The 16,993-nt window shown below is 31.4% G+C and overlaps 1 protein-coding gene across 3 annotated transcripts in view; it reads right to left on the bottom strand.

Moving 5' to 3' along the window:
* Positions 1-13,709: 13,709 nt before the first annotated feature.
* The window catches only part of LOC143253666 (ionotropic receptor 25a-like), a 119,252-nt gene continuing 115,968 nt past the window's right edge, over positions 13,710-16,993 (bottom strand). For all 3 annotated transcript variants that reach the window (XM_076507869.1, XM_076507868.1, XM_076507870.1), the window contains one exon: positions 13,710-16,145. In XM_076507869.1, coding sequence (XP_076363984.1) covers positions 16,024-16,145 — 122 coding nt within the window. In that variant the 3' untranslated portion in view covers positions 13,710-16,023. The remainder of the gene's footprint in view (positions 16,146-16,993) is intronic.

Raw genomic sequence — 16,993 nt, 5'->3', positions numbered from 1 at the left:
CTGTACTATACTATCGTATACTCCAGTAATAATGAGCTAATAATTTTTGCGCAATTATTGTTTGTAACTCGTGCATGTGTACCACCAGTACACATCCAAAATTATTTCATATATTGTCACCATTGTCAGTGGACCATTTGAACTCAGCTTTAGGCAGTAAACCACCAGTGCCAGAGTCCAGCACTTCCAAGAAATAGTGTGGGCATCTTAAATGCTAACTATAAACGTGACTCCAACCGATAATGAAGTCAAACAGTGCTAGGCAATGGCCATTATGAGTCATATAGGCAAGTGGGATTCAGGATTATCAAACTTCTTATCCCCATGGTGAATAAATCAGTTAACTATTTTTTCTTACACTTTGAAGATAATTATGGAAGGTAGAGCAAGTTTTGTAATTTATGAAAACCTTGGCTAATTCTCTAAACTCTTATCCCAAGGCCAGATTGATAACATGTATATGGCCAAAAATATATTTTCAAATATTGGTCTATCTAATCTCAGTTACTGTTTTCTTCCTTTCACTATATTTTCTTTGAGAGTTTGAAATTGAATCTTCCATCTCAACGAATTACAGATTTGATGATACAGCAGTATTAGCAAAAATAGAGGTTAAGTCAGGCTTATTTCAAGAAAGAAATATTTTGTCATAAGACCTAAAGTGTAAATTGATAACGTATTATTGAGAAAAACTAAAACTGAAAATAAGTAACAAATTTCCAAAGACGTTTAGGAAACATATATAGCATTTGAATGAACCAATTTAATTAAGAAGAAATAAAAAATCAACCGAGTTGTTTCACTTACAAACAAAAATAAATTTTATTTAATGAAGGGGAACACATTCTAATAATTATTACCGATTGCTGTTGAAATTATCAGCTTTTTTGATGCATCCTACAGCCATTTGTCTGTCACAAGTTTAATCTCCGTCGCACCAAGCATTTCTCGCCCTTTCAGCCGTGGGGGCGTTATAATGTTCGATCAATCGCACTATTTGTTGGTAAAAGAGTAGTCCAAGATGTGGTGATGGGTGGTGATGACTAGCTGCCTTCCTTCTAGTCTTACACTGCTAAATTAGGGATGGTTAGGGCAGATAGCCCTTCGCTCGAAATTTAGAACAAAGCAAACCAGGGTCTCTCAGAATAATATGTCACTGCTAAATAATCTAATTTATAGTAAATAGGCAGAATTTTTTGTATTTCTATATCTGTACATGGTTTATTAGATCTCATGAAAAATCATTTAATAATCAATTTAATAAACAGAAACAAACATCTGTGACCATGAAGCTCTCCTTCTCAGTGACTTAGCTGTAAGTCTGAAAGTTTATTATGCTTAAAACAAGATTATGATACTCGTGAACTGCAAAACACAGATAACCCATTGTATTGCTTGGTGCTTAATAATGAACATAAGATAACTGACCATGATGGCTGCCTAAAGGCAGCTGTATAAATTCATTTGACATGTAACTTGTAAGTAAGCTCAGATAAACAGTAAATAATGTTTCAAAAATATATAAATCAAGATGTATCAATTTCCCAAGTTATTGAATGGTTATAGTCATAACACTTTCATGCCACGTTCTTAAAAGTGGTTCTGATCACCATTTCAAAATATATTTACGTTCTTCTGGAATGTTTCATTACTGTATCATTATTTGGTTTTCAAAACTCTCCATGTTACTGGTAAGGAATATTAAATGTATAGTTCGTGGTAAATAAAATCATCAGTACAGAAATTCCATTTCTGAAACGTTAAAAAGTTCAGCAACTGTGGCACGTCATCTATACTTTAAATTGTTTTTGCACAATTAAATTATGTTCTGTATCATGTGTTAACAACATTAATTTCCACAGTTACGACAGAAAGTGTTCGTACCCCTGCGTCCCGAGTGGTTTTCTGCTTATAACTTAAAACTATCACGATTAGGCTAATAGAAGTATAATATATTATAACTATTATACTAACACACATTTACATAAATTTTTATGAAAATTAAACGACAAATAAACTGCTTATGAACAAACAACCAAAAATAGGATAAGCAGAAAGTGTTCGTACATTTCAGAACGTATGAAAAAACTGATATTCCCGTAAAAATTTTGTTTAATTTGGCGAATAAACTACATTATACCATTCCAGAACTAGACACTGGGTTCATAATTATTGGAACTTAGCCAGCAAAGAATGTACTTCCGGCAATTTAGCGCCGTCTCCATCATAATCTGATTGATCATCATGGCGAACAGGAAACAACTGTCCAGTGATTTAAAAAACTGAATTATTGTAAAATACAAGTCTCATGTGTCTCTTACCGATATTGCTACACAATTTAATGTGCTGAAATCTATTGTTCAAAGCATAATTGCCAAGTTTAAGCTTACAGGATCATCTGCTAACCTCCCTCGTTCCGGTCGCCCCACCAAAATTCCAGAGAGAACCAAGAGAAAGGTTCTCAGAGAAGTTAGTAGGAACCTTCGTTTAACACATAATGACATACAGAAACTGGGGTTGAAGTAAACACCTCTACAGTTACGAACATGTTACGCTCTTCTGGGTTCAAAGCATGCCGTTTTCGTAGAATTCCATATTTAAAGCCTGTTCATTTAGAAGCACGATTGAGGTATGCAAGAAAGCATGTAGATAAACCCTTTACCTATAGGAAGAGTATTCTTTGGTCAGACGAGACTAAAATTGAGCTTTTCGGCCACAATGATGTTCGCTATATTTTCGAAATCTTCTAAAGAACACCGTCCTTACAGTTAAACACGGAGATAGCTCGATCATGCTATGGGGTTTCTTCAGCTCTTCTGGTATAGGCAACCTTCACCGCGTCAACGAAATCATGAAAAAAGAAGAATACGTTGATATATTAGGCACTTATATCAAGAATGATGCTCGGAACCTGCGGCTTGGCCGTCGTTAGATTTCCAGCACGACAATGACCCTAAGTATACATCGAAATATGTGCAATCTTGGTTGAAGAGGAACCATATAAGCGTTCTGGAGTGGCCATCACAGTCACCCGTTTTCAACCCAATTGAAAACGTTTGGCATGAGTTGAAGACTAGGGTTCATCAGCGTCATCCGAAAAACTTGCAAGAGTTGGAGGTCTTCTGTAAAGAAGAATAGAAAACAATATCAGTAGAGTACTGTTAAACGATCATGGAAGGCTATGAGGTGAGATTGCGCCAAGTAATTCATCTGAAAGGCTACACAACTGACCATTAAAGTAGATGCACGAATACTTTCTGCACCTCCTAATTTTGGTTATTTGTTTATAAACAGTTTATTTGTCGTTAAATTTACATAAAAATATGTGTAGATGTGTGTTAAAATAATATTTATAATATACTCTACTTTTATTATTCTAATCGTGATACTTTTTAAGTTATAAGCAAAAAACTACTCACAATGCAGGGGTACGAACACTTTCTGTCGTAATTGTGTTATCACTCTAAACCTGGATTTACTTTACACATTCTCTAGTAAGTTTCTTTGGAACAGTTAAGCTGGTTTGGAACTAATAATTGAATTTCTGAACTCTGTGAAGGAGTTACAAATTATTATTAATTTAGAGAAGACTCTCTTACCTCTTTCAAGCTGTCATGGATGCCACTGATTTCTTTCTTCTGGTTTTTACCATTTGTCAGCAGTAAGTCAAGCATCTTTGCATTCAGAGGATGCCACCTACGGTTGAAAAGGCGAGCATGTTTGGTGCGAGGAGGATTCGAATCCGCGACCCTCAAATTACAAGTCGAACGCCTTAACCCACCGGGTTTTTAACAATTAATACCTTAATGCAAGTTATAAAATAAAAGCCAGATGTATCACAGATCAAACCCCAAGATATATAACAATAAAAGCAATAAAACACGAAATTTTTCTGCAAAAAGAAAGGAAATAATAACTCTATTTAAATGAGTATGTTACTGAAAAGTAAAAAATAATAACTCTATTTAAATGAGTATGTTACTGTTTGAATAAGTAAAAGATTGAGTATGTTACTGTTTGAATAAATAAAAGATTGAGTATGTTACTGTTTGAATAAATAAAAGATTGAGTATGTTACTGTTTGAATAAGTAAAAGATTGAGTATGTTACTGTTTGAATAAGTAAAAGATTGAGTATGTTACTGTTTGAATAAGTAAAAGATTGAGTAGTACTGTTACTGTTTGAATAAGTAAAAGATTGAGTATGTTACTGTTTGAATAAATAAAAGATTGAGTATGTTACTGTTTGAATAAGTAAAAGATTGAGTATGTTACTGTTTGAATAAGTAAAAGATTGAGTATGTTACTGTTTGAAAAAATAAAACATTGAGTGTGTTACTGTTTGAATAAATAAAACATTGAGTATGTTACTGTTTGAATAAGTAAAAGATTGAGTATGTTACTGTTTGAATAAATAAAACATTGAGTATGTTACTGTTTGAATAAGTAAAACATTGAGTATGTTACTGTTTGACTGTTTGAATAAATAAAACATTGAGTATGTTACTGTTTGAATAAGTAAAAGATTGAGTATGTTACTGTTTGAATAAATAAAAGATTGAGTATGTTACTGTTTGAATAAGTAAAAGATTGAGTATGTTACTGTTTGAATAAATAAAAGATTGAGTATGTTACTGTTTGAATAAGTAAAAGATTGAGTATGTTACTGTTTGAATAAATAAAAGATTGAGTATGTTACTGTTTGAATAAATAAAACATTGAGTATGTTACTGTTTGAATAAATAAAACATTGAGTATGTTACTGTTTGAATAAGTAAAAGATTGAGTATGTTACTGTTTGAATAAGTGAAAGAAAGAAAGTTTAATCTTTTCTCAGGTACTTCTTTTCACTAAACCATCACCAGTCTTCCTTGTGAATATGATTAAAACATCCGAGTTTCCTTATTTACAAAGTTAATATACAAATGTATTCTTATTCTGAAACGTTCTTATTGGACCATCTGGATAAGACATCAGACATTCTTTCCTGTCATGTCAATCGAGTAGCTCTGTATTTACTGTTTTTTTTATGATACAAAAATGGTTATGCAGTCTGACAACCACGACTCAACTATTCATATCAAAAGAAGCATGAAAGTATTTGTACATGGTGGACATGGAAGACTCGTTTCCCAACAGAAGTAAATATTTTCTAGAAGTTGTCCTATGAATAGTTAGCTAAAGTTATAAAATAATTTATATTCATCTCAAGAGATGGCAATGATTCCAAGGAGTGTTTAATTGACGAACAGTGATGTTTGTTTGTTTTTTTTGTTTTTGAATTTCTCACAAAGCTACTCGAGGGCTATCTGTGCTAGCCGTCCTTAATTTAGCAGTGTAAGACCAGAGAGAAGGCAGCTAGTCATCACCACCCACCGCCAACTCTTGGTCTACTCTTTGATTAACGAATAGTGGGAATGACTGTAACTTTATAACGCTCCCACAACTGAAAGGGCGAGCATGTTTGGTGCGATCGGGATTCTAACCCGCGACCCTCAGATTACGAGTCAAACGCCTTAACACACTTGGCTATGCCGGGCCACGAACAGTGATAAGCACAACAAATAACAGAAATCAAAATGTAAGAAAGGAATGAAAGCAGTAAGCCAAGCCTTTTATTGTCCAAAAGATGTCGACAAAATATGGGTAGAGAATGGGGACTAGGTGGATGATGTAATCAAAGATGAAGACGTCATAGTTCTAAACGTTGCCACGTTGTCGTTAAAGGCGCGTTGCTTGGCCGACATTACAGGCAGCTATGATGGATGATCACATAATAGTATCACAAAGTAGAGAACGTGTTTATACATGATGTAGTAGTTCCAAAATATATTACCATGGCATATTGTTAGGCTGCTATATTCATTGATTATGTAATAGTACCACGATGTAGAGGTCAAAACATGTCAGGTCATGAATAAATAAATTAATTAATCTGCTACATTTTATAACTTCTTTCGGACGAGTCTCTAATTTATTATGTTACGTAAGTTAACATGTTACTATTTCAATTAACCGAAAATTTGAATCTGAATTTGAACTTAGTAGTCAATTAAAAGTTAATATCTACCAAATTTATGATATTTTTTTGCATATATATAAATTAATTCTTTATTTATACATCTGTGGCCGGCATAACAAGGTGTATTAAGTCGTTCGACCCGTAATCTGAGGGTCGCAGGTTCAAATCCCGCGAATTGAAAATTGAAATTGAATTATACACCTATACACTTCTTTTATCGGCTGGCTAAGCTTGAGACATCCATAACTTTCACTGGCGACAGTATTCTTGAAGAAATAATAACGTCCAAAGTAATTTACTGAAATTGAACGGTTTGCAATGTATGAAAGCGATAAAAGTTTCTGGTCTAATTCTGTAGTTTTCTTATTAATAGGTGTTAATCACAATTATAGCTTCCAGACCTATAATACACTGGCTGTAGACAGATAATATTTTCTTCTTCTGTTTCTAAGCTAGCTGCTAAGCTTCTCGAAGTTTCAACAGTGCTTTAGCACATTTTTGTAAAACTAATATTGTTGATTCTTACTCTCAAGAATCTTATATAAATTTAGAAAACAGACAATACACAGCCAATAATGTACGTCACATGCAAAAAGAAAACTATACTGAAACAAATGTAGGTATTAAAATAAAAGTGCAACAGTAAATTTCTTACAATTCTAAAACTGATGCTTAAAAAAATTAATTAAATTTTTCATAATTAAATCATCATAAAAAGGACACTTAACACTAATACAATTATAATTAATTCATCCTAAAACGGATGCTAAAATAATTAAAACTTAATAAATAAAGAATTTTCAATGACATGAAATATTATTTATTGTCACATGATCACTACATACATTTTTACCACACAAACGATACATGTTTAGGTTTAAGTCGACCTAAAAGAATGATATTATGCAACAAATAATGCTTATACTTTATGCTACAAAACTCTTTATAAAACATTTACTAGGTAATAATTAAAACTTTTTTAGATGGTGACAAAATATTTTACGCATGTTACTCGAGATTTCCACATGTCAAAAGCATTATTTTAACGACTGTCCATACAATTGTACACAAATCATAAACGTCTAGATTCAATTATGTTAAAATTCATTACCTGTGACAAAAATATAAATGAATGCCTTACTACTTATTCGTTCATTTTCTATATAACCATTGATTACCTCTAAATACCAGTAAATCTTGTAAAAGTATGGAACACATAATATCTTTTAGTGTTCTGCAGGACAATGTTTCCCAAATCGTATATTACCAATAACTGCCTTAAAAATAAATATAATAAATGAACAACTTATTGATTACTATTATTTAATACACCAGAACTTTCAGACTATCTAACATCAAGGCACTGATAAGATATTGCATACATATTATCTGGATAGAGATTTTAAGAATTATGAAGATCAAACACAAGACTAAGTAAATGATGGTTTTTTAACATTACTTCATACGTAAGAATAAAGAATTGTCACAGCACTTTGATAATATTATCAACCCTTAAGGAGTCATATTACTAGTAATGACTCTTTCAAGATAAAGAATGATAAAACGGCACTTCTGGCTTGACCATGTGTTTCACAATATATTGCAATATACTGTAAACTATACAAGGTCAGTAAGAAACTTATACGTTTAGAATGAGCAAACACATTTTGCAATACTACATAATTAGTCCATAAACTAAGTGATTAAAGTTTTAATAACAGTTCAATGCTTGTAACAAATAAAAACAGTTAATATAATAAAAAACTCTAATTAATATTCACTTTACACAAGTAATCAAACTTTAATTTATTTTAGAAACATACATAACATTTGAAAGCTACATCAGCCATACACTTTACTTTTTAGGTATCACACATATTGAAATATTTGATTACAAAGTACACTAGGATACTATTTACGAAAATTTCTTAATTTATAAATAAACGTCAAGTTTTGTTTTTTATGGTAAATTCACACCATCGATATTAGTTTCTGAACAAACATATATTTGACAGAGGAACCTTATGTTTTGTCATAACTCGATGGAAAATAATGATATGTGTGTAAAAATCACATATTTAACAAACTTAGTGAAACATTTGTGCCAACTGGTGGCACAGTGGCATGTCTGCAGATTCACGCTGCTAGAAACCGGTCTATTTGGACAGAGTACAAATTGCCCATTGTGTAGCTTTGTGCTTAATTAGAAACAAACAAACAAGAAACATTTGTGAACAAATCTTGAAGATACACTGATATTTCAAAATCTAAGTTTATTAAATATTGACATACACCTCAGTGTAATAATACCTGCCTTATATACTTGTTTAAATAAGCAATAAGTTAACATAAATGAAACATAAGAGAGAAGTGATCAGTTTCTTTACTTTAGAAACTATGTGAACCAAGTCATACGTTTGAAAACTAAACTAACTGTCCTCTGTCGTGCTGACTTTTACATACCGTCAGTATATATAAGTAAAGATTTGTAAAGTGTCACACATACGTAGATTTACTGTTTATCATTACAAAATACACTTTACAACTAAAACAAACTGTATGTCCACTATTAACTCTAACAATGGTTTTGTATCAAAGCAAACTTGTATATTCTTACACTTTACACATCATTACAGAAAGCCAAATGCATATTCACAATATCTATTTATTTAATAGGAAATTATTTTTACTTTTAGGTTACTGCTTTATGTTTCTGATCTATAAACCACATAGTTGCCATTTAAATATAACACACAAAGTTATATACCTAGTATAACTTTTTAAAAAGTATAAACCTTTATACACGTAAAGAAATATCAGTACGGTCCATCTTACAATATTTATGTGTGGGGCAAATTCCTCTGGCGGTATAATATTATCTGATATTTACAAATAACACAATATGAATGGATTACCAATCTTAAATTAGCTTTCATACAAGTTATTGTATAATCCTCTTCGTACTTCTGTTCTTTACGATATTTAGTAAAGTTCGTTGTAGTAACAGGAATAAATCATATCACACGGTTCTCCTAAAGTTACAGTTGTCTAGGTTGTATATTAAAGAATAAAACATAACTAGTGGAGAAGAGAGACACTTTTACAGCAGATTTGCAGCCAATGATATCTTCTGACGGATTTATATAACTTAAAAGAAAAGGTATGTATTATCTTTTATCATAAGAAGCCTGAAAGATATTGAAACATAATTTTTAGATTTATTGACCATTTTGTACAAATGATCAAAATACCTTTTGTTTGTGGCACATTTCCTTTTTATTTATGTCTAATAGTTGTTTATATTTACACCGACATGTATGTAAACATTTAAATATTCTCTAACATTTGAGTATCTGTGACATTTTACAACTCTTAATTTTTATATGGAAAGTCAGTTTTAGATTTAATTTCCAAAAGTGTTGTATACAAACACTGAATTTTTGTCAAACCTTTAATCAATTACTTTATGGACTAACTATGTAGTATTGCAAAATATATTTGTTCATTCTACACATATGATTTTCTCTGTCACTGACCTCGTATATAATGCTTTACTTTACAGGATATTACACTGCAGCACAGTTGCCCTTTTATCATTCTTTATCTTGAAGTAATCATGCTTGATAATTTGTTTTATTAAGGATTTGTGGTATCAGTCCTTTCTTCTTGGATGTGAAGTAATATTAAACAGAGAAATTTATTGGTCTTGTGTCTGACCTTTGTAATCCTTGAAAGTATGTATCTAGATTATATGTGTGTAATATCCTGTCAGTGTCTTAATGTTAGGCAGTATAAAAGTTCAGGTGTATTAAATAATAGCCATCAGAGAGTCGTTCATTTATTATATTTAGTTTTATGGCGATTATTTGTATTTATGATTTTTATGAAACACTGTCCTACAGATCATTAAAAGAAATTAAGTATTCTATACTTTGACAAAATTTGAGTACATTAAATTTTGGATGGATAAGTAATAAGGCACTCAATTATATTTTTACTACAGATAATGGTTTAACATAATTTAATCTAAACGTTTATGACTTGTGTACAATTCTATAGACAGTTGTTAAAATAATGGTTTTTTGCATGCCGAAATCTCGCGTAACATATGCAAAATATTTTATCACAAACTAATAAAAGTATTAATTATCACACAATAACGTTTTGAATGATTTTTGTATGAAGTATAAGTATTACTTATTGTATAATATCGCCCCCTTTAAAACGACCTAAGCTTATACATGCATCGTTTGTGTTTGTTTGTTTTGTTTTTTGAATTTCGCACAAAGCTACTCGAGGGCTATCTGTGCTAGCCGTCCCTAATTTAGCAGTGTAAGACTAAAGGGAAGGCAACTAGTCATCACCACCTACCGCCAACTCTTGGGCTACTCTTTTACCAACGAATAGTGGGATTGACTGAACATTATAACGCCCCCCACGGCTGAAAGGGCGAGCATTTTTGGCGCGACGGGGATGTGAAGCCGCGACCCTCAGATTACGAGTCGCACGCCTTAACACGCTTGGCCATGCCGGGCCCATCGTTTGTGTTATGTTGTAACAATAAATAATATTTTATGTTATTGAATATACTTTATTTATTAAGTTTGTTAATTATTTCATCATCCTTTTTAAGATTAAATAATTATAAATATATCAATGAATTAGTACTAAAATTGTTCAACAATTAATTTTATTATTTTATCATCCATCATAGGATGATTTAATTACAATTATATTGGGCTTAAGTATATTTTTATGATGATTTAATTATAAATTATTTAATTAATTAGCATTAAGCATTCTTTTTTAGAATGAATCAATTATTAAATTATTGTTGAGACCTGCATTGAACTCTTCATCATAGTAGTATTACATAATCGTTCGATATGGTGGAATAACAATTTGCTCCTCGTGTTACATTTTGGAGGTATGACATCATAGAAATACTTCGCTACCTTGTGGCACGATTTTGTAATCATTCCTGACAGGCAGCCTAGCAATGCTTCCCTAACAACGTGCCTTCTGATGTTAGCTTTTGAAACTATGACGTCTTAATATTTAATGTCATCCCCCTCCCCAACTCCCCACTAAGGTGGCATCCTTTGGATGCAAAAGTGCTTGACTTACTGCTGACAAATGATAAAAATCAGAAGAAAGAAATCAGTGGCATCCATGACAGCTTGAAAGAGGTAAGAGAGTCTTCTCTAAATTAATAATAATCTGTAACAAACTTTAACTCCTTCACAGAGTTCAGAAATTCACTTGTAAAGTGACTGTCAATCCCACTATGCGGTGGTAAAAGAGTAGCCCACGAGTGGATGGTGATGATTAGCTAAATTAGGGACAGCTAGCGTAGAGAGTTCTCGAGCAGCTTTGCGCGAAATTAAAAAAAAAACAAGCAAAAAGTTATGCTTAACATGATTAACAGACTTCAGTCATCTTATTTGTTTCCCTGGTCAATTTGCTATCTTATTTACTGAAAAAAAATTATTAATTTTACCACTGCTGAGGTACCCGTACCCTGAATAGAAGTAATGTACATTTATAATTAATGAAATATTATCTTAGGACATCAAAAATTGTTTTTTTTATATATAATTAAAAAAAACACTCAAAACGACCATAAAAACAGCAAAATCTGAAACCGTAAATTTGCATGTGTCTCCTCAAGAACCCAACAAACCTTCATGCCAAATTTGGCGAAAATCCATCAACAAGGGCGAAGTAGTGGTAAAAATATCCGTAGCATACTAATAAAAACTGTAAAATACAAAAGCGAAAATTTGTTTCTATTTCCTCATGGACCTAATGAACCTCCACATCAATTTTTGTGAAGATCCATCAACACCCTGCAAAGTATTTACATGGACATATAACAGACAGTATTATTATATTTATATAGATAGCGCCAGTGCTTTAGATTAGCGTGTGACGTTTTATGACTTCATATGTTCACCCTAATAATGGAGAAAAATAGTTTCACGAGACGGAAGCGGAGACGAAACAAGAAAATCGTGACTTCTATTGCAAATCTACATGCACACAGGATAAAAATTTCGCGAATTTGGGGGTTGCACATCGTATAAGTAATAAGAATGTTTTCCCAATATCATATAAGCAAGAATTCCATTATAATATGATAGTGAATATTTTTATTTATTATGATTAATATTATCGAATAAAGTATTGATTTTTTAATTTTGCGCAAAGCTACTCGAGGGCTATTTGCGCTAGCGCTAACCGTCCATAATTTAGCAGTGTAAGACTAGAGAGAAGGTAGCTAGTCATCACCACCCACCGCCAACTCTTTTACCAACGAATAGTTGGATTGACCGTCATATTATAACGCCCCAACGGCTGGGAGGGCGAGCATGTTTGGTGCGACCGGTATTCGAACTCGCGCTCCTCGGATTACGAGTCGAATATCTTAACACACTTGGCCATGCCGGGCATCGAAGAAAGTACCCAGGTAACAATTATTTAGCTAAGCAGGTTGATGTTGTTGTGAAAAAATAAAATATAATTTCAAACTGTGTGAAATTCCTTTTTAAACTTCTATATTTGTTAATTCTCTTGCTATAGTTTAATGTTGGTGACTGTGATTTATTGCATGCCATGAAATTAAACTTCTCTAGTTGTAGCCAAGTTTGGAGGCTTCTAAGGATGTATTATGAACGAAATTTAATATGCTCTTAATAAATTACCTTTGTGTTCTTTAACACCGTATAATTTAACTGTCTTCTCTACATTGTTCAAAATATTGGAGCTGTTATTTGGACGGTCTTTACGATTCTCAAGTTCTGTGGTGTTTCAATAAATGTGCTTTCAAATGCGTTTTAAGTGTTTTTCAATGTGTCATCTTAGCAAACTGTGGTAAGTTCTAAAACTCTGATGCTTCTTTATTTTTAGCTGAATTAAACTGTTTTAAAGCTCTCAGAAAGTGTTGCTTTTACTTCGATTTCTTAAACTGTTTGTATGAGTGAAGAGTTAGCAACGAATGAAGACATACAATAAACCGTATTTCTAGTAATTGAATTGAATTATATCAATGATAAGAACGTTGTTGATCTGTACCACAGATGAAGTGGAAGGACCTTATCATACAGTAGACTACACTGTATTTGTATTTATGGCAAAGTTATTAGGGTTATCTGCCACATTTCCTCATTTTGAATTACTGACCGAAGATAAGGCAGGCAGTCCACAACATCCACATTAAGGAACTAATTGTTGCTCTTATAACACACTATAGCTTAAATTTCGGTGAGAATTCTGTGGCATTGCATAGATTCGAAATTGGTTTACCATCTTTTAAATCTAGAGCTCTACCATAAGACCAACTTGTTCTCAGATTCACTAATGTGCAGGCCTGAAATTACATGAAAACAATTTAGCAAGTAAGCACTTAAAAACCACTTCAGTTGTTTTTTTTTCAAATATTACCAGTATTTATTTTTACTCTTTCTATCGCTTTAGATTTAATTTTTATCCAACTTTGATAATATGGGTCAGATTGTTAATTAAAATTGTTAAATATTTACACTTGAATTTTTCATATACAAACAAAAAATATATATTGTCCAAACGTTTATGTAAAACATTTAAGGTATTTAACTTTTATCCAGTGTTTAACACACTAACTGAGTGATTAGTTAAAGAAGAATAAATCAAACAAAAGTTCGGTTCACTGACAAGTTGGTTTTATTTTGTAGGTTACACAACATTTAAACTAGACATAAGAGAAAAACAAGCTAATTCAAGTTTATTCTAAGTCAAAGGTTGATATCAAGGAAAAGGTGCAGATTTTAGAGGGTTAAATTCTCTGATATATATATATATATTTCTCTTTACTAATCAAACATCTTTTATTAATTCAATTAATTTATTTAGCTACGTATTTAAATATTTTCTAACAATAAATTCTTCTTAAAATATTCAATACTGTTGATTATTCGTGTGTGTTTTGTTAATGCCTTGATTGAATGCCAGATGGTTTATTCAAATTTCAAAACAAACATCACAAGTTGATTACATGATTTTAGTACAAGTACATCTACATACGTTTCTTATTTTTGTGCTTTGAGTACTTACAAAAGCCCAAAAAGTTAGCTTTGGTGACTGATTTCTTGATAAAATCTCAAGGTAAGTTTGTGCGTTTGATTACAAATCCAGAAAAGGAATTAAATAGTAATGTATTTTTTGAAACAATATTATTAAGAAATATCTACTTATAAGGTGCACCGCTGTCTGCTTTAGCATGTGTTGCCATTGCTGTAGAAACGTTACCTCTGTTTTTCTGTATAAACCAGAACCTTTTCATGTGTTTGTTTGTCTTTGAATTTTGCGCTGACCTACTCGAGGGCTATCTGTGATAGTCATACCTAATTCAGCCACATAAGACAAGAAGGAAGGTAGATAGTTAACACCGCCCACTCTTGTCTGGGCCACCAGAATGTTAAAAAACAATATATTTAAACATTGGATAAAGTCTATAAAAGAACAATTATCGGGTAAAAATTTAAGGATTTTATTTAGCCTTGCCTTTAACAAAACTTGAATATTAAGTGTTGGTTTTGTCACAAACTCGTTTTTAAATTAACAGAGAATTCCAAATGACATACAGGTAAGCCTAAACAACTTATTTAAAAGAATAATCACTTTAAGTTAAAAAAGACAGGTGCAATAAGAATAATTGTATACAAAACACCTAGCAGTGCTATTAAAAATACTTGGAGTGAATATACAAATAAGAAAGTTTGTTAGATTAACGAAATCATAGTTTTCAAACGTGCACATTTCCTACACCATAACTGAGTAAATAAGATCTAGCATACGTAATTGGCAGTATTTGAACAAAAAGATAACGTTTTAATTTCCTTAAACTATAAATATCAACTGAAGCAAAACTGATAACACAAAAATCTAAATTCAGGAATAAAAAGAATAATCCATCAAATTACTGCTCATGTACAATATAAATGTTATTATTTTTATTTTCAATATAAGTGTTTTAAATAATCTTTTCTCCTTAATATTCAACTTCATAAATATTTCTTTATGGAACATACAAAATAAAAAACCTGAAAGAACCATTGGTTCGTATAACAAAATATAAAGTGTATATAGTGTAACATTTAATCCTGTATGCTAATAACTTAATATGAGCATGCTAAATATTGTTATTTCAATTTTATTAACAGTAGCAGTCAATAAGAATATAATCTAGTATTTCTTGAATTAACTTGTGAATATGACAAAGAAAATATTTATATTATTTGTCATTTTTATGTCATTCCAAGTTAAACTCAACAGCTCCTAGTAGAAACCCTTGATTTGAGATTACGGTGTTTACTGACTTTTATTCAAGCTATTTAAGGGTTGTTTTGTCATGTAGTTTCTTGATTTTAAGGCATAGTATTTACTGGCTCTCACTCAAGTTATTTAGCAGTTACTGTATTATGAAATCCCCTGATTTTAATGTACAGTGTTCAGAGATGTTAATTCAAACTATTTAATGATTTTTTTATTTAATCTATAGATTTTAATGTGCAATGGTTTCTAACTTTGATTTAACGGTTATTTTGTATGTAAGTCATTGATTCTAATGTGCAGTATTTTATTACTTTTATTTAATAATTTTAATAGTTATTTTGTTATTCAATCCATAGATTATCACATACAGTGTTTACTGACTTTTATTTAATGGTTATTTTGTTATTCAATCCATAGATTATCACATACAGTGTTTACTGACTTTTATTTAATGGTTATTTTGTTATTCAATCCATAGATTATCACATACAGTGTTTACTGACTTTTATTTAATGGTTATTTTGTTATGTAAAGAAATGGGGTTTCGGATACTTGTAAAAAATAAATCTATAAAAAAATATAAAAATCTTAAGAACATTAAAGAAGCGAATCAATCAAGCGTATTAAAACTTTTGAAACTATCATATTTCGTCAGGATTTAAATCACCGTCCATGATGTTGAAATTAAGATCACTGGCCTAACTTCTTCTTAGTGTCCTTTCTAGGTTTGTAATTATTATAGTAACAGAATTGCACTGTGACTATGATAATAGCAATAGCCACTCCTGTTCCAATAATAATGAAAACACCACCTGTAAATAAATAAATTAATAAACAACGAATCTTTAAAACGTAATATTTTATAAAATAAATAGAAACTTTCTGTACAGAATGTATCTAAATTTTGAAAAATAAATCAAAATATCTTTAAAATATCTAATGCTAGAGACAAATATTGGAAAATAAATTGTATAAGCCTTGCTGTATAAGTTTAGCAGGCTGCTTTGTAGTACAGTATTAAAAGATATGATATTATTGTGAGATCACTTCATTTAATGTGTAAATTAAAACCATGTGAAAACCTTAATGTTAAAAAACTGAAATGTGAAACAAAAGTCACATTGTAACTTTACAGAAAGTACATATATTAATCAAATGCAAAAACGTCTCTTCTAACTATACTCAAGTTTGATAATTGAAATGTATGAAATTTCCCTTCACTCATTCCAACTAACGTAAGGTTGATTAAAATTCCAAAAACGTATGTCACTAGCTTAAAACAATGTGTTAAACTGACTGGCCTGTATGAGTGGTACAAACTAAGTGGTAGGTGTAATAAAGTAGTTGTTTGTTTGTTTTTAATTTCGCGCAAAGCTACATGAGGGTTATCTGCGCTAGTCATACCTACTTTAGCAGTGTAAGACTAGAGAGAAGGTAGCTAGTCATCACCACCCACCGCCAACTCTTGGGCTACTCTTTTACCAACGAATAGTGGGATTGACCGAGAATTATAACGCCCCCACGGCTAAAAGGGTGAGCATATTTGTTGCAAGAAGGTTGTGTGTTATACGCTATCAACTTTTAAATAACAAGTTAGAAAATATTCACGTTTTATACAATTTCTAGTTAAATAATACGTAAGTCAGAAATTAAGGAATAT

This window comes from Tachypleus tridentatus, chromosome 6 (genome assembly GCF_004210375.1).
Source record: "Tachypleus tridentatus isolate NWPU-2018 chromosome 6, ASM421037v1, whole genome shotgun sequence".
In the NCBI taxonomy this organism is placed as follows: Eukaryota; Metazoa; Arthropoda; class Merostomata; order Xiphosura; family Limulidae; genus Tachypleus; species Tachypleus tridentatus.
The sequence above is the reverse complement of the archived record's forward strand: the minus strand, read 5'-3'. Positions and strand labels throughout refer to the sequence as shown.